The sequence below is a fragment of the Symphalangus syndactylus genome, chromosome 18 (assembly GCF_028878055.3).
Source record: "Symphalangus syndactylus isolate Jambi chromosome 18, NHGRI_mSymSyn1-v2.1_pri, whole genome shotgun sequence".
Lineage (NCBI taxonomy): Eukaryota > Metazoa > Chordata > Mammalia > Primates > Hylobatidae > Symphalangus > Symphalangus syndactylus.
In genome coordinates, this window is record NC_072440.2 from 81,858,793 (window position 1) to 81,885,895 (window position 27,103).

Consider the following 27,103-nt stretch of genomic DNA (forward strand, 5'->3'; position numbering starts at 1 on the left):
ACTGGAGAATGGTGTGAACCCGGGAGGCAGAGCTTGCAGTGAGCCAAGATCGCACCACTGCACTCCAGCCTGGGCGACAGAGTGAGACTCCGTCTCAAAAAAAAAAGAAAATATCATAAAAGTACCACAAGATCCAGCAATTCCACTCATAGATATCTACTCAAAAGAATGAAAAGTAGAAACTCAGACAGATACCGGACACCAATGTGCACAGCAGCACTATTCCCCACAGCCAAAACGTGGAAATGACCCAAATGTCCATTGACAGATGAATAGATAAACACAATGTAGTCTCTACATACAATGGAATATTATTCAGCCATAGGGAGGAATGAAATTCTGATATGTGCCACAACATGAATAAGCCCAAACACATTACACTAAATGAAATGAACCGTACCTGAAAGTCCAAATATTGTATGATTTCACATATGTGAGTTACGTACGTTAGGCAAATTCAGAGAGACAGGAAGTAATTGAGCTTCTGTTTGGAACGATGCAAAAGTTCTGAAAATGGATGGGGTGACGGTTGCACAAGTTGTGAATGTACTTAATGTCACCAAATTTTGCACTTAAAAATAGTTAAAATGGTAAATTGTATGTGTATTTTCCACAGTAAAAAAAGAGAATGCCTTATCGGCATAAGCGCTTTATATAGGGTAAAAAGGCACACAGACGTAAGAAATCCTTATTGTCCCCACTGACAATTACCATATTGCTGTGGTGAACGAGTCTTCCAAAGTTCACAGACAGATTGGCAGGCATAAAACTGCTGTGTAAACACAGCCTTCTCCAGCCCAGACCTGTTGCTCACCACCCACTATGGCCCGCAGATTTGATGACCAAGTTGATGAATGGACGATAGCCAAGATTCTTGAAGCTCTGGGTGGCATAGGGCGTACACTTCCTGGAAACCTGTCATTCCTTGCTGTCTGACGGCATTCCCTTTGGGGGCCCAGAGATTATGGTTTTGGCCTAAACATCTAAGATAGTCCTGGTGTTGGTAGCATAAGGAGTGTCCCACGAGAGGCCAAGTTACCCACCAGGCCCTGACAGTGCACTTTGTACTGACGTTGGCCAGATCCAATTTCCTGGTTTGGAAAGAATGTTCTGATCTCTGAATAAACTGAAAGGGGAGCTTCATTTTGACCTGGGACAGGGACCTGTAGGTCTCAGTGTCTGAGTTACCTATTTTTCCACTGAGCAAATCCTACTTTCAAAGACGAAGTCTTAAAAAACACACAGAAGTGGCCAGGCGCGGTGGTTCACGCTTGTAATCCCAGCACTTTGGGAGGCCGAGGTGGGCGGATCACGAGGTCAGGAGATCGAGACCACGGTGAAACCCCGTCTCTACTAAAAATACAAAAAATTAGCCGGGCGTGGTGGCGGGCGCCTGTAGTCCCAGCTACTCGGAGAGGCTGAGGCAGGAGAATGGCGTGAACCCGGGAGGCGGAGCTTGCAGTGAGCTGAGATTGCGCCACTGCACTCCAGCCTGGGTGACAGAGCAAGACTCCGTCTCAAAAAAAAAAAAAAAAAAAACACACACACACACAGAAGAGGTCACGTGGTAGGGGGGAATCCCTGGGACCAAAGGACCCTTTACAAACAAATTCACTCCAGGGTTTCTTCAGTAACAAGTCTGTCCAGTGCTAGCTGGGTTTTGGGGATGCCTTGCCTCTCACGGGAGCCTGTGGACTCCCAGGAATTTGTAAGCCTCTGTTGGTATTTGCAGAGAGAAAATCCATAGTTTCCATCAGATTCTCAAAGGGATGCGAGACCCCCAAACTGTTTTAAAACCACTGTTCCTGTGAATTTAAGATGTGATCGTTCCCAGTTTTCAGGGGACATATAGATTGGCCAAACCAGATACTGGACCGCACACATCTGGTGGCAGATAAGGTGCAGTGTTTCCGTGGGGCAGGGGTCAGGGGTTACCGCTGAACCCTCCTACCTCTTCTAAATGAAGTGATTCATTTTTGAACAAACTATGACCATGAAGTTGTTATTTCACATCTGTGGAAAAATGCTGGCCCCAAATGACAGCAAAATCTCCTTGTTGACCATGACTCCTCCTCACTCAGCCAGACTTTGGTATGTGTGTGTAAATGACACACCCAAGTCAACAATTCAGAACAGAGTCTGAAACAATTGCTCCTAAAAGAAAGACCCTCCAGGCCTTGCTGTCCCTTTAATAGCTCCTTGTGGTTTACTGTAAGCCCCCACACAGAGTCTTGGTTGCTCTGCAGAGCTTTTGGCCAGGCTGGCAAGTGACAGGCAGATGGCAGCTCGCCGGTCCCTGCAAGGGAGGGTACGTGATGAGGAGAAGGGTCATAATGAATGGATAATTTAAAGGCTCTGAAGAATGACTCAGACATTCCAATGGGGCTTTATTTTTTCCTTTTGTTGATGTGTGAAATGTAATTGTAGTCATTTTTTCCAGTGAGTTGATAAACAGTGATTATCCATGCAGCTTGTGAGCTGGGGTCATCGTGAACCAGTTCACATTTCAACATTTTTCTTTCCCTCACCCCCAACACCTGGGTTAACTGCTCCAAGCCTGAGGTTGGAGGTTTCTTGATCCCAGGAATTCTAGCAAAGGTGCAGGATGCAAAAGGTCAGAGGAGGCTGTCTGGGAAGGGTGGCCATAGGGAGAACTGGAAACTTGTGAGCTCTGGCTTGACCCTTTGCCTTACCTGACAGTCCTTTGTTACCTAGGATGAAGGTTAGGGCAGAGAAGTGATTTGTTTGGCATCAGAAAGATGGCCATCAAGAAAGGGAGAGAAGGCAATATCTGGTGAGAACCTTCTCATCACATATTGGGCCAGGTGCTATGCTAATGAATGCTTTCCACAAGTATCATTTCATGTCATGCTCAAAATAGCAGAGAAGGGGTAAACCTGAATACATACTCATACCTGATCTTTGCAATAATTCTCCTAATGAGTTATTGCCTCCTCCCCATTTACAGATGAGGAAACTGAAGCACAAAGAATTAAGTCACATGGTCAGATAGTGGGTGGTGGGGGAATTGGGATTTCAGCCCAGGTCTGTCTATTTCCAAAATCTGTTCTCTTACTACCACACAAGGCTGCCTCTCATCAGAGAGCTGACCTCGCTGGCCCTACTGGCCCTGTAAGGACAGTGGTCTTGTATGCCTGGCTGTGCCAATGTGGTAGAGCCACGGGTAGTTCCTCGGCACCAGCTGCAGCGATGCAGGCTGCCACAGAGAACCTGCTCTACCCATCACCTGGGCACTGGTTAACAGATCTGCAAGGGAATAATGACGATGGGCAAAACTGGCTTGGGAGCTGTGTGTCATTGATGTCTCTGTCCTCCTCTAGGTGAGGGGACAGAAGTGCAGCTCTTTAGATTGGCATCACAATTGTATTCGAGTTCTCCGGAGAAACAGAATGAATGAGGCAATTTTATACACACACACACACACACACAAACACACACACACGAGCAGATTACTATAAAAATTGGCTCATGTGGTTATGGAAGCCCAAAAGTCCCACAGTCTGCCATGTACAAGCTAGGGAAACAGGCGTAATTCAACGGTGTATTTCAGCTGAAGCCTGAAGGCCTAAAACCCAGGAGGCTGAAGCTGTAGAGTCCAGGTCTGAGTCTGAAAGCCTGAGAACCAGGAGTACCAGTATCCAAGGGCTGGAGAAGCTTGACGTCCCAGCTCAGGCAGAGAGAGAGAATTCATCCTTCCTCCACCTTTTTGTTCTGTTTGGGCCCTCAGTGGATAGGATGATGTGATCTCCACTGGGGAAGGCATCAGTCCACCAATTCACCAATCCAAATGCTGATCTCTTTCAGAAATACCCTTGCGAACACAACCAGAAATAGTATTTTATCAACTACTTGGGCATTCCTTAGCCCAGTAGAGTTGATGCACAACACTAACCATCACAGCAATGCCAGCGCACAGCCTTCACTCTGCGGGGAAATTCTCTGTGGTGGCATTCGGCAGTAGCAACCCAAAGACTACTGTGGCAACTCCCAGGACAGGATCCTATAGTCCAAATCTCACTGCTGGCATTGGATAAAGGACAAAGAAGTAAGCCAGGACTGGAGTGGTTCTGTTGGGGCTGTTTAAGGGTGACCTAGCTGCACTGCTCTCTCGAATCCTCTTAGTGAGAGTCCCTGACACAGTCTGGGTGTATGGCGATAAGGCCAGCCGAAGGTGGGACAGTAACAGTGGTGAGAGATACAAGGGCTTTGGGGAAGGAAGTCTTGGTGAAGACTGGATTGGGCGGGGCAAGGAATTAGGGAAAGCAGAAATGAAAAAGAGATCTGAGGTAGAAGATTAGAAAAATGGATGGATCTTTTTCAGTGTATACTAAAAACTAGGTGAGGTTTGGACCTCCAAGCTAAAATATGAATCAGATTCACAAGCTTAATAATCACAAATTTAAAGAGACAGTCAGGTGAAGAGGAGCAGGTAACTTAGAAGAGCCTTGGAGACTTGCAGCAAGAACTGCCGCTAACACCAGGGGCCCTGAGCTACTGTTTCTCATCATTGAACAGGGGCTGTAACTCCTCAAAGCAGTTGATAACAACATTTTGCATGTAGAAGGCACATGATACATCATCATACCCTTTCTGGTAAGGGTGGGTAAATCTATATTCGGGTGATGTGGAAACTGTACGTTTAAAAGACAAACTGAAAAATAAATCATTGCAAAGTCTGTTTATATGAAGAAGAATTGGGGTGCAGGAAGAAAGGGACAGGAGGCCTCTGTAGCTTTGCTGCCAAAGTGTCGTTTGTGAAGCAGAGGCATCGGCATCCCAGCACCTTGTTAGGAATGCAGACTCTCAGGGTCCACCCAGAATCAGAATCTGCATTTTTTTTTTTTTTTTTTTTTTTTTTAGACAGAGTCTTGCTCTGTCGCCCAGGTTGGAATGCAGTGGCGCAATCTCGGCTCACTGCAAGCTCCACTTCCTGGGTTCACGCCATTCTCCTGTCTCAGCCTCCTGAGTAGCTAGGACTACAGGCGCCCACCACCAAATTTTTTTTTTTTGGTATTTTTAGTAGAGACAGGGTTTCATCATGTTAGCCAGGATGGTCTCGATCTCCTGACTTCATGATCCGCCCGCCTCTGCCTCCCAAAGTGCTAGGATTACAGGTGTGAGCCACTGTGCCCGGCCAGAATCTGCATTTTCACCAGAGCTCTGTAAGAGTCACATGCATTGCAGTTTGATAAGTGTTTCTGCTTTACAAACTTGGTAGAGAAGAGCAAAATCACCCAAAGAGTTTTAAAAATACGGATGCCTGTGTCTCACTCCCACAGATAGGGATTTCATTGGTCTGGGCTGAGGCTTGGGCACTGAGATTTTTCTAAAGTTCCCCAGTGATTTGAATGCACAGCGAGGATTGGGAACCACTCCTGTGTAGCTGTCTCAGGCCTAAGGGGCATCTGGCAGGGGGAGAAGCAGAAGTGGAGAATGGCAAAAACCTCCCAGCCAGGGCAAGTCAGCCCTGGTTTTTGTTCCAAGGGCACCCTGAAGATAAATGGAAGGAGGTTGTCCTGGGATTCAGAGTTCTAATCTCAAATTTGCCTCCCCCAACTTGCTGTGTGTCCCTGAGCCCAGTTAATGTTAGTCAAATAAGGAACAAGTCAACAAACTGTCCTCTGAGCCCTCAGTGTCCTCACTTAAACGTGAGGCTATTTCCTCCAGCACAAACATCCTGTTTCCCCTGCCTTTTCTGCTCTAATTCTGCTTCGTGATCCTGCTGAAGTGGAATCATTCACAGCTTCCGTGGGATGCGCTCATAAGAGACATGGGGGCCTGCTTCCATTCATATGAAGTTCAGACTCAGCTGTGTGATGAGGACAGAACAGTGGTTACCCTTTGGATGAGTGGTTGACAGTGAGGGATACTAGGGAGCCTTCTGGGGTGTGATAGCCTTCTGTATCTTGACCTGGGTAGTGGTTTTATGGGTGTACAAATGTAAGCTGAGCTAGTCCCCTACAATTGAGCACTTTGTGTAATTGATACTTCAATTATCAACAAAGAATGACTAGTGCTCAACAGGCACCCAGGAGAAAGCCAGGTCCTTAGAGTGTTACTGGGGGTCCTTGCTCCCAGAGCTCCTAAGATGGTGGCGAGCCGCTTCCAAGATGGTGGAAAGCTGCTTCCAAGATGGTGGTGGGCCGCTTCCAAGATGGCGGCGGGCTGCTTCCAAGATGGTGGCAAGCCTCATGTTCTCTGACCTGGGGTTCTTGGCCTCATGGATTCCAAGGAATGGAATCTTGGGCCATGCGGTGAGTGTTATAGCTCTATTAGAAGCCATGGGTCACGGAAGAAAACAATGGGACCCAGTGACTAGTGTTCAGCTCGATTAGGACAAACCTGGGCACTTAGCCGTGCAGGGACAATGGGAAGCCTTTAGCCCTATCGGGAGTGGCAGTGGGCACCTAGCTGGATCAGGAGCATGCACAGTGTACATCCTGCCGAATCTGGAGGGATGGAAGTCAGCGGCGGGTCTGCAACGGCGGCAAACAGCGGTGGTGGATGAAGTTCAGCTCGAGCCGTAACAAACACGGACCAGAAGAGTGTGCAGTTGCAAGATCTAACAGAATGAAAACAGAGCTCCCATACAAGGGAAGTGGACCCAAAGAGGGTAGCCGTTGCCAGCTCGAATGCCTGGGTTTACATCCCAATCACTGTCCCTCCTGCTGTGCTCTCAGGAGATAGATGATTGACTATTTCTTTACCTCCTGTTTTTGCCTAATTAGCATTTTAGTGAGCTCTCTTTACTACCTGATTGGTCGAGTGTGAGCTAAGTTGCAAGCCCTGTGTTTAAAGGTGGATGTGGTCACCTTCCCAGCTAGGCTTAGGGATTCTTAGTCGGCCTAGGAAATCCAGCTAGTCCTGTCTCTCAAGAGTACTGGGAGACAGGAGCTGGGGACATTGGTAAGCTTGGGAGCTAAAGCAGAAATTGGGTAGAAGGTAAGAGAGTGACAACCAGAGAGAGACAGATGGGAACAGAAATGGAAACTCAGATAGAGAAGGTGCTATGGGACTAACTTGACCCAAATTCCAGGCAGTTGAATTAGTCCTAGGTGAAAAGGGTGGGGTTTGGACCAACTGTACTGGTTTGCCCTGGGACTTTCTCCCTTCTTAGCACTCAAATTTCTGTGTCTGGTGAAACCTCTAGGCCAAGGTAAATAGGGACAGTTCATCCCCCTGCTCCCAGGCCCGGGTCTGTGGGTGGCATTTGGATTGCTGGGGAGGGAATGGAGCAGGCCAGGGGGAAGCCACTCCCACCCAGGGCCACCAAGCTGTTCCGGGGCAGCCCATGTCAGTGTAGGTGGATGGGCTCTCTCCTCTCTGGCCAGGGGTGGGCTGTGAATCCGCCAAGTGTCTGAAACCAGGCAGTGGCCCCCTGTTTCTCCACCCTCCAGATCCTACTCCAGCCCTCCCAGGCTTTGCCGGCCATGCCATCTGCCCATACAGTCTCTGCCTTCACAGCACCCATTAGGCTAGTGTGCAATGTTTCTTTGTTTCTGGATATTTCTAACTGGCTTTAAGCCCTTTAGGGGTAAGATTGAATTTTCCTTGGGTTTGCACACTACTGTAGTTCTACTCAGGGCTGGAGCACCATCTCCTCGGGCAATTTAATCTTAATCTTTTTTGGACTGAGGATCTCTTTGGCAGCTTGAAGAAGTTTTAATTCCTTTCTCAGAATAATGCTTTAAATGCATAACATAAAATACAGAGAGTTGCAAAGAAAATAAAGTATGCTGAGATACAGCCATCAAAAAAATTTTAGAAACACATTTGTGAAAAAAAAGAAAAAGTCAGAAATATCCTTCTTTATTAAAGCTTTACCTAATGAGATCCAGCAGCAGCTATAATCTTGAGGTAGCCATGACTACAAATGATATTTCATGATACCTGCAACAAGTGTACTGTGAAAATGAAAATACTTGTGATTTTTTATTAGTGACAAATTGCAGGTGCTGCTGACACCACTGCAGTTTGTTGCCTGCATTCCTGCAAACAGGAAATGCTGAATTGCAGTTAGTGATTAACTAAAATATAGTTGTAATTTTTTATCCCATCCAATGTCACATGCAGCCCTGAATTCTAGGAACCCCAGGTTAAGAAATGCTGTGTAGGTGGATGGAAGATAAGAACTGTGCTTTGTAAACTGTCGAGTGGAAAGTCTGTGTGAATATTGTTCGTCCTTGAGGGACGTGGGTGCTCTTAGGATAGGTAAGGGAGGTTGAGAACCAGGCTGAAACTAGATGACTAACCAGCAAACTGTGAGGTCAGAAGCAAACAGGGGACCCTAGTTCCTATGTGTCAGAGCCGGCTGCTAATCCTCAACACGCTTTGTTGTAGTCAAGTAAATTATAGAGTTGGATATTTGTCCCCGCCCAAATCCCATGTTGAAATGTAATCCCCAGTATTGGAGGTGGGGCCTAGTGGGAGGTCACAGGGGCGGATCCCTAATGGCTTGGTGCTGTCCTCGCCATAGTGAGTGAGTTCCTGCAACATCAGGTTGTTTAAGTGTGTGGCACCTCTCCCATCCCCTTGCTTTCTGTTGCTTCTCTTTCACTACGTGATGTGCAAGCTTCTGCTTTGCCTTCTGCCATGAGTGAAAGCTCCCTGAGGCCTCCACAGAAGCCAAGCAGATGCCAGCACCATGCCTGTACAGCCTGCAGAACCGTGAGCCAATTAAAATCTCGTTGCTTTATAAATTATCCAGTCTCAGGTATTTCTTTACAGCAATGCAAGAATGGCCTAATACGGTAATAGCTAATGTAGCACTGCCTTCCACACCATTCACTGGTGTGTGGGAGCATGTACCAGCTGGCAGTGCTGGGGAAACATGGGAAGCCTGTGTCTGGTCTGGAGAGAAAGGTTTGGAGAACAGCGGGAAGTGCTTTTGGGTCAGCACAGGGCCTGGGGTCATAGCCTACCATAGCCAAAGGAGAGGCTTCTAAGGCTGCTGGGGCTTTCTGTACAGCCCCTGCCTGGGACAATCCTTTGGGTAAGAACTGCTGGGGCCTTCTTTTAAGATGAGAGTCCCCCTGGGAGAGGTGGTGCATTCAGACCTGAAGGTCTTGGCATGAGTGATTTTTTAAATACCACCTTGTGCAAGAGATCAGGGGAGGAAAAACTCTGCAGGCAAGTGGCCCCATTGCTGGCGCCAGCCCAAGTGACCTTGGGCAGGAAAAGTGCCCTCTAATTAGCAATCAGGAAATCAAGGCACAGCACGGCGCCAGGCAGCATGACCCCAGCTGTAGCCTGGTGACACTTCAGCCCTCTAGATGGCATGCCCTTGCCCCTGCACGGCAGGGCTGGGACCCTATGGGTTATTTTTTTTACCTGATATCACTATTGTTGGTTGTCTGCTAGCTGCTGCAGTGAGTGCCAGCAGCGACAAACATGCAGTGAGGGTTTCCTGTGTAGCTTCCGCCTCCTTCCCTGTGCACAGTTCCCTCCCTCCTCCAGGGCTCGGCAGCAATTTGAAGGCTACCCAGAGCCTAATCCTGGCCTTGGAGGAGACCAAGGACATAGTGGCCTTCCCAGGCTTGTCCCCTACACACTGACTACACAGTCTCCACCCTTGGGTGTGCCAGCCCCATTTCCTCTGCAGAGAGGCGTATTAAGCTACTTTTTCTAGTTGCCTCTCTCCCACTGCCATGACTACTAAGTAAAAGTACTGCTTTCTAGAAAGTCAGATTCCCCAGGTCAGTGGCTCTCGAACTGTTTTGACTGTGACCCACAGAAAGAAAAATATTTTTTTTCATGACCAAGTACACACATTCATCCACATGTAGGGATGAAACAAAAAAAATTCAGGGAATAACATTTATTCTTCCTATATCTGCTGTACTCTGATTTTTCCTTTTCTATTGTCATCTTTTCTATTTGTTTTCTTTCTTTTTTAAAAAATTCTGGTTGCAGCCCACAAATAGATTACTTTCACAACCCCATAATGAGTCATGGTTTAGCTTGAAAAATAGTGTGCCAGATAAATTTCCAGAATGATTTCTCTTTTCCAACTGGAAGAAGGGCGCTAGAGTTTATTGAGTCCCTGTGAATTAGGCACTGTCCTGGTTTTGAGTGATATCCATCTTATTGAAAAGGAGACTGAGGCTCAGGCAGGCTGAGCCCATGTTCCTCTAGCATAGAAGTGGAGGATCAGGGATTCTAGCGGTGTGCTGCTACAGGCTTGCATTGGCTCCCATCTCATCCCAGTCCCACAAAATCAGCCATGGTGGGAGCATTTACACCATGGAAATTGGTAAACACTACAAATCAGGGACTTTTTTTTTTTTTTAAATCTCAGAGGGCTGATTGTTACACATTTTTACCAGCACACCATTTGTTCTAATTCTACTGTTTTCCGAAGTCAGTATATTTTGAAGTCCTCTGACCTCAGCTTCCTCATCTGTAAAGTAACATTAAAAATGTCCACTTTGTGGGAAAAAGTTATATTCATTGAGCCCATTCTGGTAAGTATGGGGGAACAGTGACTGGAAGGAAACCAAAATGCAAATAACTGATATGTTACCATGATGGGATTTGAAAGACGAAGTCCCTAAATTTCACCATCTTTTATAATTTCCATCATTGCTAAATGTACTTTGTGCTAAATATACTTTTCATTATATATATGAAAACCCACACTTTGCAAGAAGTGTGATGAGAATTAGAAGAAATGGAGGTAAACCAGTGCTCTGTAATTGACGGCTGCCAATAATAGAAAAGTGTGAATTCACAGTTTTCTGACTGAAAACGGCAAAGGAAATATTGCAAATGAATTGCATGTCAAAGTAGGACCTTCTATCCAGGTAAACAGAGAGAAGAGAGTACTCTAATGAATATTCTGATTCCAAGACTATACTGATGATCGTATCACACACAAATCACTAATTTTTGAAATTCTAGAATAAGGGATCTATAGCCTCAAATTTATCTAGTCCTAGGGCAGTCATGGCTCCCTCCGTCTGACAGATACCTCTAGCTGGTGGCACCAAGAGAAGACTGATCCTTAGGAAGCTGTGGGCTCCAACTGCTGGATGGTGGCCTCAGCCTGACTGCAACCCCTTCCATTCATTCCCTTATCCCTGTTCTCTGAGGCCATGCGGGAAAAGTCTATCATCATCATTATCACAGTTATGATGATAAAGGCTGCATTCGTTTCCTATTGTAGCTGTTAGCAAATTACCACAAACCTAGTGGTTTACAACAAATTTATTATCTTACAGTTCTGGAGGTCAGAAGTCCAAAATAGCTGTCACTAGGATAAAATCAAAGTGTTGGCAGGGCTCCATTCCTCTGGAGGCTCCAGGGAGAATCATGGCCTTGCCTTTTCCCACTTCTAGAGGTGCCTGCATTCCTTGACTGGCAGCCTCTTTCTCTGTCTTCAAAGCCAGCAGCATTTCATCTTCACATCTCTCTGACTCACTCTCCTGCCCCCCTCTTTCATTACGGGGACCTTTGTGATTAGATTGGGCTCAAATATAATTCAGGATCTCCCCAAGCCAAGGTCAGCTGATTAGCAACCTTCATTCCCCTTTGCCATGTAACATTACATATTCACAGTTGCTCAGATTAGGACATGGACATCTGTGGGGGTGGAAGACATCTGTCTACCACAATGACTAACATTTCTTTTTCTTTTCTTTCTTTCTTTTTTTGAGATGGAGTTTCATTCTTATTGCCCAGGCTGGAGTGCAATGGCACGATCTCGGCTCATCGCAACCTCTGCCTCCCGGGTTCAAGTGATTCTCCTGCCTCAGCCTCCCGAGTAGCTGGGATTACAGGCATGCACCACCACACCTGGCTAATTTTGTATTTTTAGTGGAGATGGGGTTTCTCCATGTTGGTCAGGCTGGTCTGGAACTCCTGACCTCAGGTGATCCTCCCGGCTCGGCCTTTCAAAGTGCTGGGATTAGAGACTTGAGCCATCGCGGCCGGCCTCACAATGGCCAACAGTTCTTGAGCACTTATGTGTCTAGCAAAGTTCCAAGCATGTTACTTGTAATATGCATTTAGGTGTCACCACAACCCTATGAGTTAGGTACTCGTTTTACAAATGAGGAAAGTGAGGCATAGAGAAGAAAAGTAACTTGCTGAAGGTCACACAACTAGTAAGAGGAAGGGCTGAGCTACAGATCCAGGGGTCTGATCTCGGAGCCAATGCTCTTAGTGACAATCACCCTTCAGTAATTTAAGGACAGAGGTACAGACTGAATTCTACCTAATTTAATCCTCCTCTGATGATCCAGAAGCCCTTTCCGGATGTGACAGTGCCTCAGGTCCCTCAACGTCGATTGCCGTAGGCCACCAGTTGGGCAACTTTAAATGGGCTGACCAATGGATTTCAGGGGCTGGGATGCCTGGTGAGCCTGTGTCCTTCCCTGAAGGCTTCTTACAATGGGCACCAGTGATTCTGAAACTCACCTTCATGAGGACCCATGAGGCACTGCTCTGTGGTGTTTGCTCTCAGCTTTCTCTTTTTCTCTACTCCAGACATACTAGCTTCATAGACATTCCTCAAAAAGATGGAGACAATCTCTACCCCAGGGCCTTTGCACTTGCTGTCTCCTCACCTGGAATCTCTTCCCAATCTACTCAAAGCTCAACTGTCATTTCAAAGAGGTTTCTGCCCAAGGATCCTCTCTTTAAAGAGGAGTCAGGCAGAGCTATAGACCCTCCCTGATGAGAGACCTCCCTCTCTTCCCTCTCCAATCTTTAGTGGGCAGAGGCATTACAGTTCTCTTCTCCTTGCCTTTCCCCTCTCAAGGTGATGAAGAAAAGAAGGCAGACAGAAGGAGTTGAATCTTCACTTTGAAGCTACCTTTGTATCTGGTGTCCACAAAGGACCCAAAGCAAAAAGCAGGAGAGAGAAGGCAGAGTTAGTTCCTTAGCAACTAGGCCCTCAAAAGAGAGACAGAAAATATCCTGACTTGTGGAACACCTACTGGGTGCTCAATCTGCACACCCCTATGCAGGAGTTTTTAGTCTTATCTCCATTTTACAGACAAGAACACTGAGGATCCTAGACATTAAGAAAATGGCCCCACAGCACCTATGGAAGGGCTGCACAGGACTCAAATGCAAGTCAGCTCGAATAACACAGCAAAGTCAGCCAGGTGCCACCCAATCCTTCTCCTTTAGGGAAGAGGAGGCAACTTAGGGTGAAGCAGGAGGGTATTGAAGCAACTGGCTAACCATGAAAAAGAATGACGAAACTTTTTTCCAAACAAACAATTATTTTGTTTAAAAGTCACATGAAGACAGTGGGAGACAGAAGTGAAGACTCATCTTTCATCACCAGGGGCTATTTTCCTATGGATATCCAGTACCACTTGTTGAAAAGACTTCCCTTCCTCCACTGAGCTGCCTTGGCACCTTTGTCAAAAATCTGTCAACCGCACATCTGTGGGTCTATTTCTGGACTCTATTCTGTTCCACTGATCTATTTGTCATTCTTGATGCCAACACCACACTGTTTTGATGACTGTAGCTTTGTATTAAGTTTTTGAAACTGAGAACTGAGACTCCTCCAACTTTATTTTCCTTTTTCAAAGTTGTTTTGGCTAGTCTGGGTTCTTTCCATTTCCAATGAGTTTCAGAATCAGATCATCAATGTCTACAAAACAGCTTGCTGAGGTTTTGATTGTGTTGAGTCTATAGATCAATTTGGAGAGAACTGACATTTTAACATTGAGTCTTCAGATCCATGAACATAGTAGGGCTTTCATTTACATAGGGATTCTTCGATTTCTGTCAGCAGTGTTTTGCAGTTTTCATTGTTTTGGAGGTTTTGCATATCTTGCATCAGAGTTACTCCTAAATAGTTTATATTTTTTGATGCTAATGTAAATTGCATTTTAAATGTCAATGTTCTGCTATTTTTTAAGTTCTGGGATACATGTGCAGAATGTGCAGGTCTGTTACATAGGTATACATGTGCCATGGTGGTTTGCTGCACCTGTCAACCCGTCATCTAGGTTTTAAGCCCTGCATGCATTAGGTATTTGTCCTAATGCTCTCCTTCCCCTCGCCCCCCACCCCGACAGGCCCGTGTGTGACGTTCCCCTCCCTGTGTCCACGTGTTCTTTGTTCAACTCCCACTTATGAGTGAGAACATGCAGTGTTTTTTTTTTTGTCATTATTTGTTACCAACATATAGAAATGCAGTCAATTTTTGAATATTGAGCTTTGATCCTGCAACCATGTTAAACTCATTTATTAGTTCTAGTAGCTTTTTGTGTAGATTTCATAGGATTTCCTACACAGATGATGTCATCTGCAAATGACAGTTTTCTGCAGGGGTGTGTTCAAGGAGGCTGCATTCTAATAAATTCCATCTTCAGGCTGCTGGAGAAAAATAAAGGGGCAACCCATATAAGGAGGGTAAAGTCCTGCCAGTTATCCTTGGGGCAGCAGATCCATAGATCTAGTTGTTTCACTAAGGCTAGTGTTAAAATGGGTCGTTATTCTGTAAATCCTGGCAGACACCTTCAGCACAAACCAATGGATTCTCTACACTTATCAAGGTTAAGGAACCCAGAAGAGGGCTGGGTGAAGGCAAAAATGGCCTTGGGTTAGAAAAATGCCCCCAAATCCCTTCTACAAACCACCATTCTCTCACTCTGACCTCCACAAAGCATCCTTCCTGGTCTCTAGGCTTTTCATCTTGCCCCCTCCAATCCCATCTCCATTGAGCCAGGTTGTATTAAAATGTGAAGCAGACCATGCTAGGTCCTGCCCTTAGAATAAAATCCAAACTCCTAGCCAGGACTGAGTAGCCCTCCTGCCCGCTTTCCTCTTCCACCACCCCACCCCACCTGCCAAGCTGTTCTCCCTGTTGGAATCATCTTCGAATGCCCCCAACTCCCGTCTGCTCCCTGCCACCTAGTACCTGGCTAACTTCTCCTTGTCACTGCTTCCAAAGACCTTCCTGACCCTCCCAACTGATGTTCACACTCGGCATCCCAGTTTGATCCTGCCTTGCACTCACCATATTCGTCATTTAATTTTTCACTAAGGCAGTGCCATGAGAACCAGGGCCATTGCCATTTGTGACCTTGACCTCTTACCAATGCCTGCCAAGCAGTAGGTGCTCAGTAAATGCTTTGCATGATAGCCTGAGCTTACCACATGCCCACCCACTCACCCTCCAGCCTCTGTGAATGACCTTCCTATATGTCTTGGGTTTTTCTTCCTTTAGAAGGGTAGTTCACACCTTGGCTGTGGGTTAAATCTCCCCAGTGAATTCTCCCCGGACAAGCCATCAGGTGAGCTACATAAGGAGCCTCTCTTGGGACTCCCCCAACTCAGCCTCCTGCAGAACTTCATCTCGCTCCTGAGTTCACTCCATTCCAATGGAACAGGAAGGGGAAAAGGAAACCAGACCATAGTGGAAAGCATTTTCAAACTTTATTTACAACTGTCACAGTGACAAAAAGTAGTTTGGAAAAAAAAAATGCTAGTTTCTCCCTGAGCCTCAAAAAAGAACAGATAGAAGTTACAGGAGGTTCATCTCACAACAGGCATTTTTACTGAAATACTAGGAATTTTTTCAATACAATCAGTTAGAAATACACACAAATTAATTGAAAAAAAAAAAAAAAAAAAAAAAAGAGGAGGCCAGATAGGAGCTCAGCCACTTGTCCAAGAGCAGCTGGGTCCCCCCAGCAGGCTCCACCGCTGAGGTTCCTGACATTAGCTGTCAGCCCCTGGCCTGCTCAGACTGCAAACGGTCATACAAAGTGGTCTAGGGACCAGCAAAAATAATAAACCACCCCCATAAACAGACACATACACAGAGTAGATTTGTTACGCAGTTTACAAGCACGTTCCCACCACACAGCAAGACCGGGACAGGTGATTCAGGGTAGCAGATAAGGGAAGACACCAAAACACAGGAATTGAAAAGGCAAGACCCCCGTTCACAAGGGGAGGCGAGGGAATGAGAGTATGGATGAACCACTCTCTGCAGCCAAAACAGAATGAAGCGGGGAGCAAGAGAGAGGAAAGCCCCTCTCGGTGCAGGCTGCCGGCCTCTCCCACTTCTGCGAGGAGTTGGAAGAAGTTATTGCCATTGATGTGTGTCACACAGGCAGACAACAGAGGGAGGAAGCAGGGGGTGCCGGCGACCATCGGCTTCCCAGAACGGAATCCCGCGGACTGCTGTGTCCACAGCACACCCTCGTCCTCCTGCCCCGGCATCCCCAGAGCCACAATGACCTTGAGGTATTAAATACAGCTATATACACACGTCCAGAACCGAGGGTCAACCTGGACTGACTGGAGACCTGAGGGGACATGCTGCGTGCCTTGGTTGGCCGAGTTTAGCTCAAGGAAGGCTCTGAGTCCACCTCTTGGCCACGTGGTACTGCTCTCGGCTGGACTGAAGCATTTGTCCTGCAACCTGCTGCTTCAGATGGCTCTTAGCTACAATAAGAAATGCTAAGTCCAAAGGCCAACTTTCTCATACAACTGGTGCCCTTGCAGGAAGCAGTGGGAGGTGGGGAGGGATGAGGACCACCGTTGAGTAAGGACAGCGGAGGTCCCTTGCCATGCCTCCCTTCTGCCCTTGCCATGCCTCCCTTCTGCCCTTGCCATGCCTCCCTTCTGCCCTTGCCATGCCTCCCTTCTGCCCTTGCCATGCCTCCCTTCTGCCCTTGTCTGGGAACAACATGGGGAGAAGCCAGGGATCTCATGGCATCCTTTAGTCTCAAACTCGATCCCAAGGTTGCCACAACAGCCTTGTCCCCACCATGCAAGTCACCGCCCCAACAAGACACAGAAAAAGCCACGTCTGCTCTCCACTTGGCTCCCACAAGAAAAACAGACCAAGAGCCCCCATGGGCGGGAGTACTGCAGCTGGGCAGACTGGCGGGAATCCACAGCTGAGCTGGGGACCCATGTACCCATGGCTGCTGTGGCTGGGGCAGGGAAGGTGGCGGTGAGGAGGATGAAGGGCCAGCCTGGAAGACCAAGCCCACTCCATCTTGGGAGCAAGTTTTGGGAGGGCAGCAGTTAAGGGAGAGACCTTCATGCCAAGTGTCTACCCTGGGGCTTCCAACAAGGGCAGGAAGTGCTCTCACTACTCCTAAAAAGTGCTGGGAAGCAAAATGGATATATCAGGGAGAAAAGCTGAAAAACACTGCCTCTTAAAAACCAATCACATTGGCTATGTGAGCCTACCACAGCTGGGAGCAGAGAGGCCATGGAGAAGAATGGGGTGACCTTTCCTTTCCTGCACATCACCTCCATCTGGCTTTGCAGGCAGCCAATTGCTCCTGCTCTCCTTTACTCTCCTCCCTGTCATAGACCAACACACCTGAAATGAAAGCAAAGGGTGGGGTGGGTGAAACTGGAGAGAGAGATGAAGACTTTGTTTTCTGATGTCCCAGCAGCCAGAGTGAATGTCTGCTGAGCGCATCCTGGCTGCAGTTCTCTGCTCGATGTTTTCTTAAAAACATGTATTTTTTCTTTTGCCTCATGTTTGTTTTCTTACCCCAAATGTTCCTTGCTTGCTTTGCACATGCCCCACCTCCCACCCACCAAGACCCACTGGAATCCCACCACTGCCTCTACTAGGCTGCCTGAGTTCAGATAATGATCTCAAAAACAGCACTCACTCCCCCCACCCCCTAATGCCCTGGCTCTAAGCAGCTTCCTTTCTCAGAGGGCCTTGCAAATTGTCAGAGGGCTCCACTGCTCGGCAAATTTCAAAAAAAAAAAAAAAAAAAAAAGACAAGAAAAGAAAAGAAAACCAACTCGGTGATCTGCAGGTGCAAAACAGAAGCCTCGTTTGACATTTTCAGAACAATTGCGGCTCACTCTCTTCTTCCGTCACAATGGGAAAAACACAGTTCAGGAACAGATGCTGGCTGGTATGACCCATGGGAGTCCACAGGGACTCTACTGCTCTTTATTTTCTTTTGCTGTCTCTTCGCAGTTATCTTGCTCATCCTCCTGGACCAGGAACTCCTCAGGGGGCCACCGGAGCTCCCCGCTCTCCACCTCTCCTTCTGTGGGTTCCACCACTATGGAGGGCAGACGGTCCTTCAGTTTGCAGCAGCGGTCAAAATCTGACGGGTCTGGGAAGATCTGAAAGAAAAGCAGAGCAGGTGCCTGATCACGTAGATATTTGAAAAGAGAAATTCCATTCCTTCTTTGCACATCCATGTGGCATACTGGGTGCATGCCATAGGCCAGGGACTGCGCTTTGCACTTGGGAGGCTGTGGAGTATATATAAGGTGGGAGCCACGGGAGAATATTCTGGGGCAACATAGGAAACTGTCCCTCAGTCAGACTTCCATTCTAATCCTGAAGCTGAAAGTTTGGGGGCAGTGCCACTGAGTTTAAAGGTTGATGTGACTCTGTTTGGACTCAGTATTTTATTTTCAGATAAAATAATCCCAAATCATGTTATCCACAGTAAGTCTGGTCTCTCTCTGCAGGAAGTATTTTACGCCAGCAGTACAAAGAATACAACAGGTGCCACAGCATTAAGTACCTCCCGGAATAATTATTGGCACTAAGTGAGCAGGTTACCAGGTTGCTATACATATATCACTTCCAACCCACACAGTCATGCTGAAAAACAGGCGTTGCTAATGCTAGCTTAAAGAATCTCAGGCTTGGGAGAGTAGGTGGTCCAAGACCAGACAGCCTAGAAATGAGTGAGGGTTGGGATGAGATTGAAAACTGGGTCTGGGCTGGGCATGGTGGCTCACACCTGTAATCCCAGCACTTTGGGAGGCTGAGGCAGGTGAATCACGAGGTCAGGAGATCGAGACCATCTTGGCTAACATGGTGAAACCCCTCATACGGTGAACTACTAAAAATACAAAAAAAATTAGCCAGGCGTGGTGGCGGGCACCTGTAGTCCCAGCTACTTGGGAGGCTGAGGCAGGAAAATATTGTGAACCCGGGAGGCGGAGCTTGCAGTGAGCCGAGATGGCACCACTGGACTCCAGTCTGGGTGACAGAGCGAGACTCTGTCTCAAAAACAAAAACAAAAAAAAAGCCAAAAACTGGGTCTGTTCGATTCCCCTGCCCCAACACCAGCCTGTCCCTCAAGCAGATGGGTCCTGATCTCATTGCAACTGTAAAGTCAAAGCCAAATCCTGATGAACAGCATGGTCCCCAGTCACAGGCGGGCTGGGAACAAAATCCAAGGATCCTTTCTTTTTCACCTGTGAACAATTCCTGGCTTCTTGCCAGCTCTACACCTGAAGGAGTCTACTTCTTTTTCCAGAGTCCCGTCAACCAGGCTTTGTTTTTTAATGCCTGCTCTGTGTCCTGCCCAGAGCTGGCAGAAACCCCAAACCCAGCTATAAAATCAGGGCCAAATCTGGCTCTGCGGATTCCCTTTGCACACACTGCCCTGTGACTACAGCTGACCCAATTCTTGGCCCAGCAGTTTAAGTACTTAATCCGCTGGGCTGCTGGTCCTTGCCATTCACAGCCCTCAGCGACACGCCCCAGAGCTAGAGAGAGGAGCCTCTGTCTGGGATGCTGGACTCACAGAATCAGGCACTTGGCACCTTCACAGCCATCTCTTCCCACCTCTTCATTTGGTAGATGAGCAAACCAAGGCCCCAGAGGGGTCAGGAGACCTGCTCAAGGTCACACAGCTTGTTCATGGCGCAAGAAAGGAAAGCAAAACTTTGACTGGGTGGAGACACATTTGAAGAGATCTGGGGGGCTGCCTGCTCCTGCCTGCACCTCGATCCAGATGGGGACAGGCCCATGGCAGCAGACAGGAGTCCTCCATTACCAGGACATAGAAGAAAGGCTCTTTTACAAACTCAGGCCTTCCCAACTTCTGTGGTGCTCTGAGGACACCCGGTCTTATTGCAACCCAACCCCATGCAGTACTGCCCCAGCCAAGTCACACTCTCACCACATCACAGGCCACGTGGAGCTTCCAGGAATCACAGGCCTCAGTGAAGCCTTCCCAATCCCTGCAAACGAGTGATTATTAACCATTTATCCAATAAGACCTATTGCTGGGGATTAAGCCTTAAGCCAGCTGCACAACCAGGCATCATTAAAGACTTAACGAGGCTCATAAAAGGTATCATAATGGCAGCCAGGAGGAAAACAAGTCCAGGGAGGGGATGGGCCAGTGTGGGTCACGGAGGCAGGGTGACACGGACCCCGACTCTGGGCTTTGTCTTCCTGATCAGGCCGGCCCGGAAGTTCTGCCCTCTGATGGTGCTGTGCCCGGACGCACATGTGCCAAGCAAGGAGCGGCCACGTGGGCTTTTTGGGTGCTTCCTCATTTCTTGGATGGAGCCAGAGCCCCCCATGGGCTGTGAGGACACAAGGCACCCTCCAAGCATGAGCTTTGAGAGTGGGTGAGAGGGACCCCGATGGAGGGAAGCCCACTACAGGTCACGAAGCTCTTTCAGACGTCACCTCATTCAGGGCTCACTGCCACTCTAGGAATAGTAAGACCCGGGACTCTGAGGGTCACATGGCAGAGCCAGGATTCAAACCTACATCTGCTGTTTTCAGTGCCTGAGCCTTCTGGAAAATGGATTAGGCTGCTGCTGGGTCTCCACCCCATTTCACAGATGGAAAACTGAGCAGGGAGGGAGAGTAAGACTCTGGGCCTTCACTGCCCAGGCAGCTCTGAGGGCCCCAGCTCAGGAGGTGAGCTTCCCAGTCTTGATGCTTGTTCTAAACCTTCAGGATCCAAGACAGCGCCACAAGCTGTCAAGAGGAGAGGGGGACCTGCCCTGTGCAGCGCCTGGCCCTGCCTCCACCCTCTGACCTCACTGCCAGGATTATGCCTACCTGTGCCAGGGCCACATTGCCAGGGCTGGGAGAGTGAAAACCCATTTCTAACTATGATGGCCTAAGCCAATGAAAAGCAAAAGGCATGACAAGCAGGGCAGGGCCAGCAAAAAGAGGAGGGGGTGGAGGGGGAGGAGGAGGAGGAAGAGAGGAGGAAGAGGAAGAGGAGGAAGAGGAAGAGGAGGAGGAGGAGGAGGAGGAGAGGGGTGGGAAGCACTGGATTTCATCTCAAGCTGGAAACAGGTCTTTCATTAAAATAAGGAAAAAAATCGAATGATGATGATGATGGATGAAATTTTTGCTAAGCAGAATCTCAAACCTCGCAATAATTCTAGTCACCACTCCCCAACTTATGCACAGCTTTGCTTTTCTTGGTTTCAGTTACCCACAGTCAAATGCAATCCCAAGATAGGTAGGTACAGTACAATAAGATACTGTGAGAGAGAGACAGAGAGAGACCACATTCACATAGCTTTTGTTGCAGTATGGGGTTATAATTGTTCTATTTTATTGGTAGCTATCACATTGAGTCTAATTTATAAATTAACCTTTATCACAGGTATGGATGTATAGGATAAAACATAGCATATGTGGGTCTGGTATTATCTGTGGTTTCAGGCAACCACTGTGTGTCCTGGAATGTATCCCCCAGAGATAACGGGGACTACTGTAACCCTATTTTGTGGATAAGAAACCTGAAGCACAGAGACGGTATGTGACTTGCTCAAAGCCACACACCTGGGAAGCAGCTGAACTGGGATCCAAACTCAGACCTGTAGGACTTCAAATGAAGCGTTCACTTGATAACATGGGTTAAGCCACACAACCCAGGCACTCACTATGTCCTTGACCACCATTGTATAACTCCAGTCAAGTCCTCTCAACCCCAAACACCTCAGTTTCTCCTTTTGAGACATGAAGTGACCTTCTTGTCTCACTAGATGGGTACAAGTTCTTGGCAAATATAAAGATGATAAAATACTTTGAGGACATAAGCGAAATTGAAACTATAATGTCCTCTTTGGAGCAGTTTCAAAAGAACTACAGTAAGCATCCAATCACCAAGCAAGAGGCAGTCATATGAACACAGTAATTAAAATAATTCCAAACAGCGCCATTCATACCGAGAGCTCCACAATTAAGTCTTTTAAGACCTTGGAAGAGGTATGAGAATTGAACTTCTGATAGTGCTTAGCTGCCAGAGGACTTTGCTCCCTGAATTGCTCGAAGCAAGCACTGTTTAAAAAAAATTTTTTTTGTTTTTACAAAGCCTGTTAATTGTATTTTTAAAAATTACTATAATAAACCCTTCCATCAGAGATCTTATTTTATTATCAGATTATACCCATTTGGGCCTCAAAATTGTAGCTCTCTCCAAACACAAAAAGTACCCAGAACCAACAGCTTCTGGTTTCCTTACAGACAGACAGAAAGCCTTGCAAAGTGCTGCTGAGTAATTTGCCAGCACAATCTTACCTCTGACAGCTGCTTCAGAGGCTGACCCCAAGGAGGTCAACATTTTTCCACTAAGTCATGCTTTTTAATCATCTAGGCAGCAGAAAAATGAGAGGTTGCAACTGCAATTTGACGGGTGGGGAAGGCAGTGGAAAAAAGGACTTGGGTCAGACTTGCCAAGCACATGACAGGTAGGGGTTGAGGCGGCAGGTCTGCCCGGCATGCTGCCTGCCTGCAGGAACCGGCAGGGAGTAAAGAACCGCCCCTGTTCCCAAAAGAAACTGCTTCTGGTTAAACCTCTTACCCCAAAGTGCTCCTTCTCTCTGTACTACAGAAAGGCAAAAACAAACACAAATCATCTTCCCTTCTCTCTGCGGCTCTCAGAGGCATTTCTCACCCTCAGCCCAGGGTAGGGCAGGTCTAGAAGCATCCACCCCCAGCTGTGATTCTCCTAGCCCTACACCTTCCTCCCTCTGCCAGCCCTGGACTCATCCAGCAGCCACATTGGGCTGCCAAAGCTGATGGCTGAAATGAATCGAATGGACACCAAGTGTATTAGTCTATTCTCATGCTGCTATGAAGAAATCCCCGGGACTGGATAATTTATAAAGGAAAGAGGTTTTTTTTTTTTTTTTTTTTGAGACGGAGTCTCGCTCTGTCACCCAGGCTGGAGTGCAGTGGCACGATCTCTGCTCACTGCAAGCTCTGCCTCCTGGGTTCACGCCATTCTCCTGCCTCAGCCTCCTGAGCAGCTTCGACTACAGGCACCCACCACCACACCCGGCTAATTTTTTGTATTTTTAGTAGAGACGAGGTTTCACCATGTTAGCCAGGATGGTCTCGATCTCCTGACCTTGTGATCCGCCCGCCTTGGCCTCCCAAAGTGCTAGGATTACAGGCGTGAGCCACCGCACCCGGCCTAAAGGAAAGGGGTTTAATTGCCTCACAGTTCCACATGGCTAGGAAGGCCTCAGGAAACTACAATCATGGTGGAAGGGGAAGCAAACACATTCTTCTTCACAAGGTGGCAGGGAGAGAAGTGCCGAGCAAAGGGAGAAAAGCCCCTTATAAAACCGTCAGATCTCATGAGATCTCACTTACTATCATGATGAGAACGGCATGAGGGTAACCGCCCCCATGATTCAATTACCTCCTACCAGGTCTCTCCCACGAGACAAGGGGATTATGGGAACTACAATTCAAGATAAGATCTGGGTGGGGACACGGCCAAGCCATATCACCAAGTTCCATCCTTTGCAAATGGAATGAAGCCTTGACGTTCACACACAGCGTGAATCTCCCAGGTCTTGCATGCTCCACTGTGTGGAAAAGTAAGCACCATTCTTTGTCTCAGAAGCTCACTCTCAGGCCCAGGATTCTCTGCTCCAACAGCCTCTGCTGTTGGTACCAAACAAACGCCCTGGGCTTCCCTGGAACATCCTGCTGCCTTCGTCATCCTCATACTAAATCATCTGTCCAACAAAGCAGCCACTCACCACACAGGGCCATTTAAAGTTACATTAAATTGATGTTAACACATATAAATTTCTGTTAATAAAAATAAAAGAAAAATTTTAGCCACCTTTATTATTTTTTATCAGTAGTTTTTTGTTTTGTTTTTCTTGAGATAGGATCTTGTTTCGTCACCCAGACTAGAGCGCAATGGCACCATCTCGGCTCATTGCAGCCTCAACCTTCCAGAATCAAGTGATCCTCCCACCTCAGCCTCCCAAAGTGCTGGGATTACAGGCATGAGCCACCATGCCTGGCCGTGGTGACAGTGAGTATTACAGAGGACACCTCTTAGGAGGCATCCTTTGCCTGGTGGCCTCCAGTCCCAACAGGCCCTGGCATTTTGGAAACTCAAATGAATTCACTTGAAAGGTCAAGGGAGCTTCAAGACTTTGTAGCAGGAAGAGATGGTCTGTAAGATACTGGAATTTCTGGCTGTATAGATCAGTGCTGTCCAAAAGAATGTTCTGTATATGGAAATATTCTCTATCTGCGCTGTCCAATGTAGCCACTTGCCATGTGTGACTATGGAGCACTTGAAAGGTGGCTAAAATTGGCCAGGCATGGGTGGCTCGTGCCTGTAATCCTAGCACTTTGTGGGGCTGAGGTGAGAGGATCACCTGAGCCTGGAAGGTTAAGGCTGCAACGAGCAGAGATTGTGCCACTGCACTCCAGCCTGGGTGACGAAACAAGACCCTATCTCAAAAAAAAAAAAAAAAAAAAAATTCTACAGACAATAAAAAATAAGAATGGTGGCTAAAATGTTATTTTTATTTAATTTTTATTAATAGAAATTTATATGTGATATAATATAAATATCAATTTAATGTAACCTTAAATGGCCCTGTGTGGCGAGTGGCTGCCTTGTTGGATTGATGATTTAGTATGCGGACGATGAAGGCAGCAGAATGTTCCCGGGAATCCCAGGGCGTTTGTTTGACCAACCAACTGTGGAGGCTGTTTGACTGACCAACAGTGGAGGCTGTTGGACCAGAGAATCCTGGGCCTGAGGGTGAGCTTCTGGAGACTTGGAATTCCTCAGCAGCCTTCTTGCTTAGGCATAAAAGTTGCCGGTGAGCCAGTTCCCATTTCACCCGTGGAGGGGAACTGAAAGGCAACACCAGGGCTTCAAAGGCCCCAAATTTGGGGACCTGGCTATCAACTGTCTGCCTCCATGCCAGGTGACCTAAACCTGGCTGCCCCTGGGGTGGGAGAGGAGAGAGATGCCTGGCACCTGCCATGGAAAATGTGAGTGTTCCCGGTCAGAGCCGCCCTCCCATGAGTGTGCATCTCTCAGCCATCATCTCTGACAAACAACCCGAGCTGGCCACAGAGAGGCCGAGGGCTCTGCAAAGAGCCAAGAGATGCTAATAGGGAAAGCGGATACCAGCAGGTGGAGGAGATGAAAGGTGGTTAACAGGACACAAAGGGCTAATTACCAGCTCTGCAAGCTGAGACCTCAGGAGCCTGGACATCTTGCTCTTTTTTGCAAGGGTGGAAAGAGGAAAGAAGAAGGCCGGGGGTGGAGAGGGAGGGGAGAGAGCCTGAGATACATAACCAGGCTAGCTCCCTAAGGCACTGTGGACAAAACCACACAGTAAGTTTCTACCCTCTCCTGTTGCAGAGAAGTAAGAACAATCAGCCCAAACCCGCTCAGGAAAATTGCTCTTCCCACAGGCAGACCACAGAGTCCGAAGGATCTGGCTTTTTCCTTGCCTCCATCTCTTATTATCGCTATGACCCTGGTCACATCACTTTATCGCCTCTGAGCCTCAGCTGCCTCCCGAGTAAAATGAGAAAATCATTTCCACTTTACGGTATGGTTGGCATGGTCACGGTGCTGTGCCTTGAGAGCCAGCACAGTGCCTGACAGGCTTATCGAAGCGGTGGCCCATTATCCTCCTCTACTCCTCTATAATTTGGGTCAGTGCTAATGCTGATCTCGCAGGGCTTTGTAGAGAATCAAATACGGGTATGTGTGAACATGCCCTGTAAACTCTACCTTCCTAATGATGGTTCTTACTAAGTAAAGCAGGGCCCCCCCAGGAGCATTTAGAGTGAGGAACCAAGGGATCAACAGCTGTGGCTTGGGACAGGAGCAAATACGCAGCACTCCTGGGCTTGTGCCCACAAATCCTAGGCCGAGTTCTTTGGAGAAACGGCTGCAACTTCATTCATCACTTCCCTCCCCCTGGATCTGTTTCCCCAGGGCGTGGGTTAGGCCCAACGGAATGAAAACCATGCCCTTGTCACCACCCCACCCCCCACCAGAGGCCTTCCTCTTCTTCTACCTCCTCCTTCTACTTACTCCAGGGGCCTGCCCCTCAGCTTCCCAAAGTCTGGATTTCTTACTTCTCCTGGAGAACAACAATGAATTGCCTTGTGTGCTCCTTCCTTCCTACAAGGGGCTGGCTTATAACAATGGGCAGATCTCTACCAGCATCCTGCTCTGCCAAGGGATGAATGAACAAGCAGCAGCTAATTCGAATAAAAAACCCACCTGTTCTTTGCCCCCTAACAATGTGTGAAGGCAAGAAATTCAATCTTTGAAATACTTGCCTCCTGCTATTTTATTATCATCATTATTATTATTTGCATTTTACTGGCTTTTCCATGTGAAATGTGGCTAATAAGAACAGAAAGAATTGTAGCAAAGGGGCAGCAGGGCTACTAACTAGATGCAGGGAAGGAAGAATATTCTCCAGTCTCTACTCAGAGACTGTCCATCTTTAAGCCTCTCATCTTCCTTAAATCTCCCCTGGACTGGGTTACGGAACATCCACCTCACTCTGTTCTGCCTTGCCCTGGTGCCTCTAGTCCTATAGAGGACTTAGGCAAAGATTTGGGGCTTATAACAACTGCTGGACCTCCTTCCTTTGGATCAAAGATGCTTAAGCCTCCAGCCTTGAAACTTAAAAGAAAAGGAAATCCTTTGGATAAACACCATCTTTCATAAACATCTCTCAAACACACACCCATCCTGCGAGTCAGGAGTTCCAAATTCTGATTAATTGCACTAATTTCTACTGCTAACTCTGGGCCCAGTGGAATGAGGAGGCTTTTGGAATGTTAGAGAATTTTTTTCAAAGTTCTCTGGGGCGGTGAGAAAAGACTTGTTATCAGGCACAGATAACAAAAGACAGTTTTCAGGCACAGATGACTTCAAATATCCACGACTTTCGGACCGTATCATCATTACCTTCTTGAAAGAAGACTGGCCCCCTGTCACCTCCAGGCATCTGTGGGTGGCACATCCCTCTCTCTATCCTCCCTCCACTGGTACTACCCAAATGTCCCATGGTCACACCTCTCTCAGCTACCATTTCTAAC

The 27,103-nt window shown here is 47.5% G+C and overlaps 1 protein-coding gene across 2 annotated transcripts in view; it reads right to left on the reverse strand.

The window, feature by feature from the left end:
• Positions 1-15,404: 15,404 nt before the first annotated feature.
• LBH (LBH regulator of WNT signaling pathway) overlaps positions 15,405-27,103 on the reverse strand; it is a 28,081-nt gene continuing 16,382 nt past the window's right edge. For both annotated transcript variants that reach the window (XM_055252981.2, XM_063622752.1), the window contains exon 3: positions 15,405-18,105. In XM_055252981.2, coding sequence (XP_055108956.1) covers positions 17,917-18,105 — 189 coding nt within the window. In that variant the 3' untranslated portion in view covers positions 15,405-17,916. The remainder of the gene's footprint in view (positions 18,106-27,103) is intronic.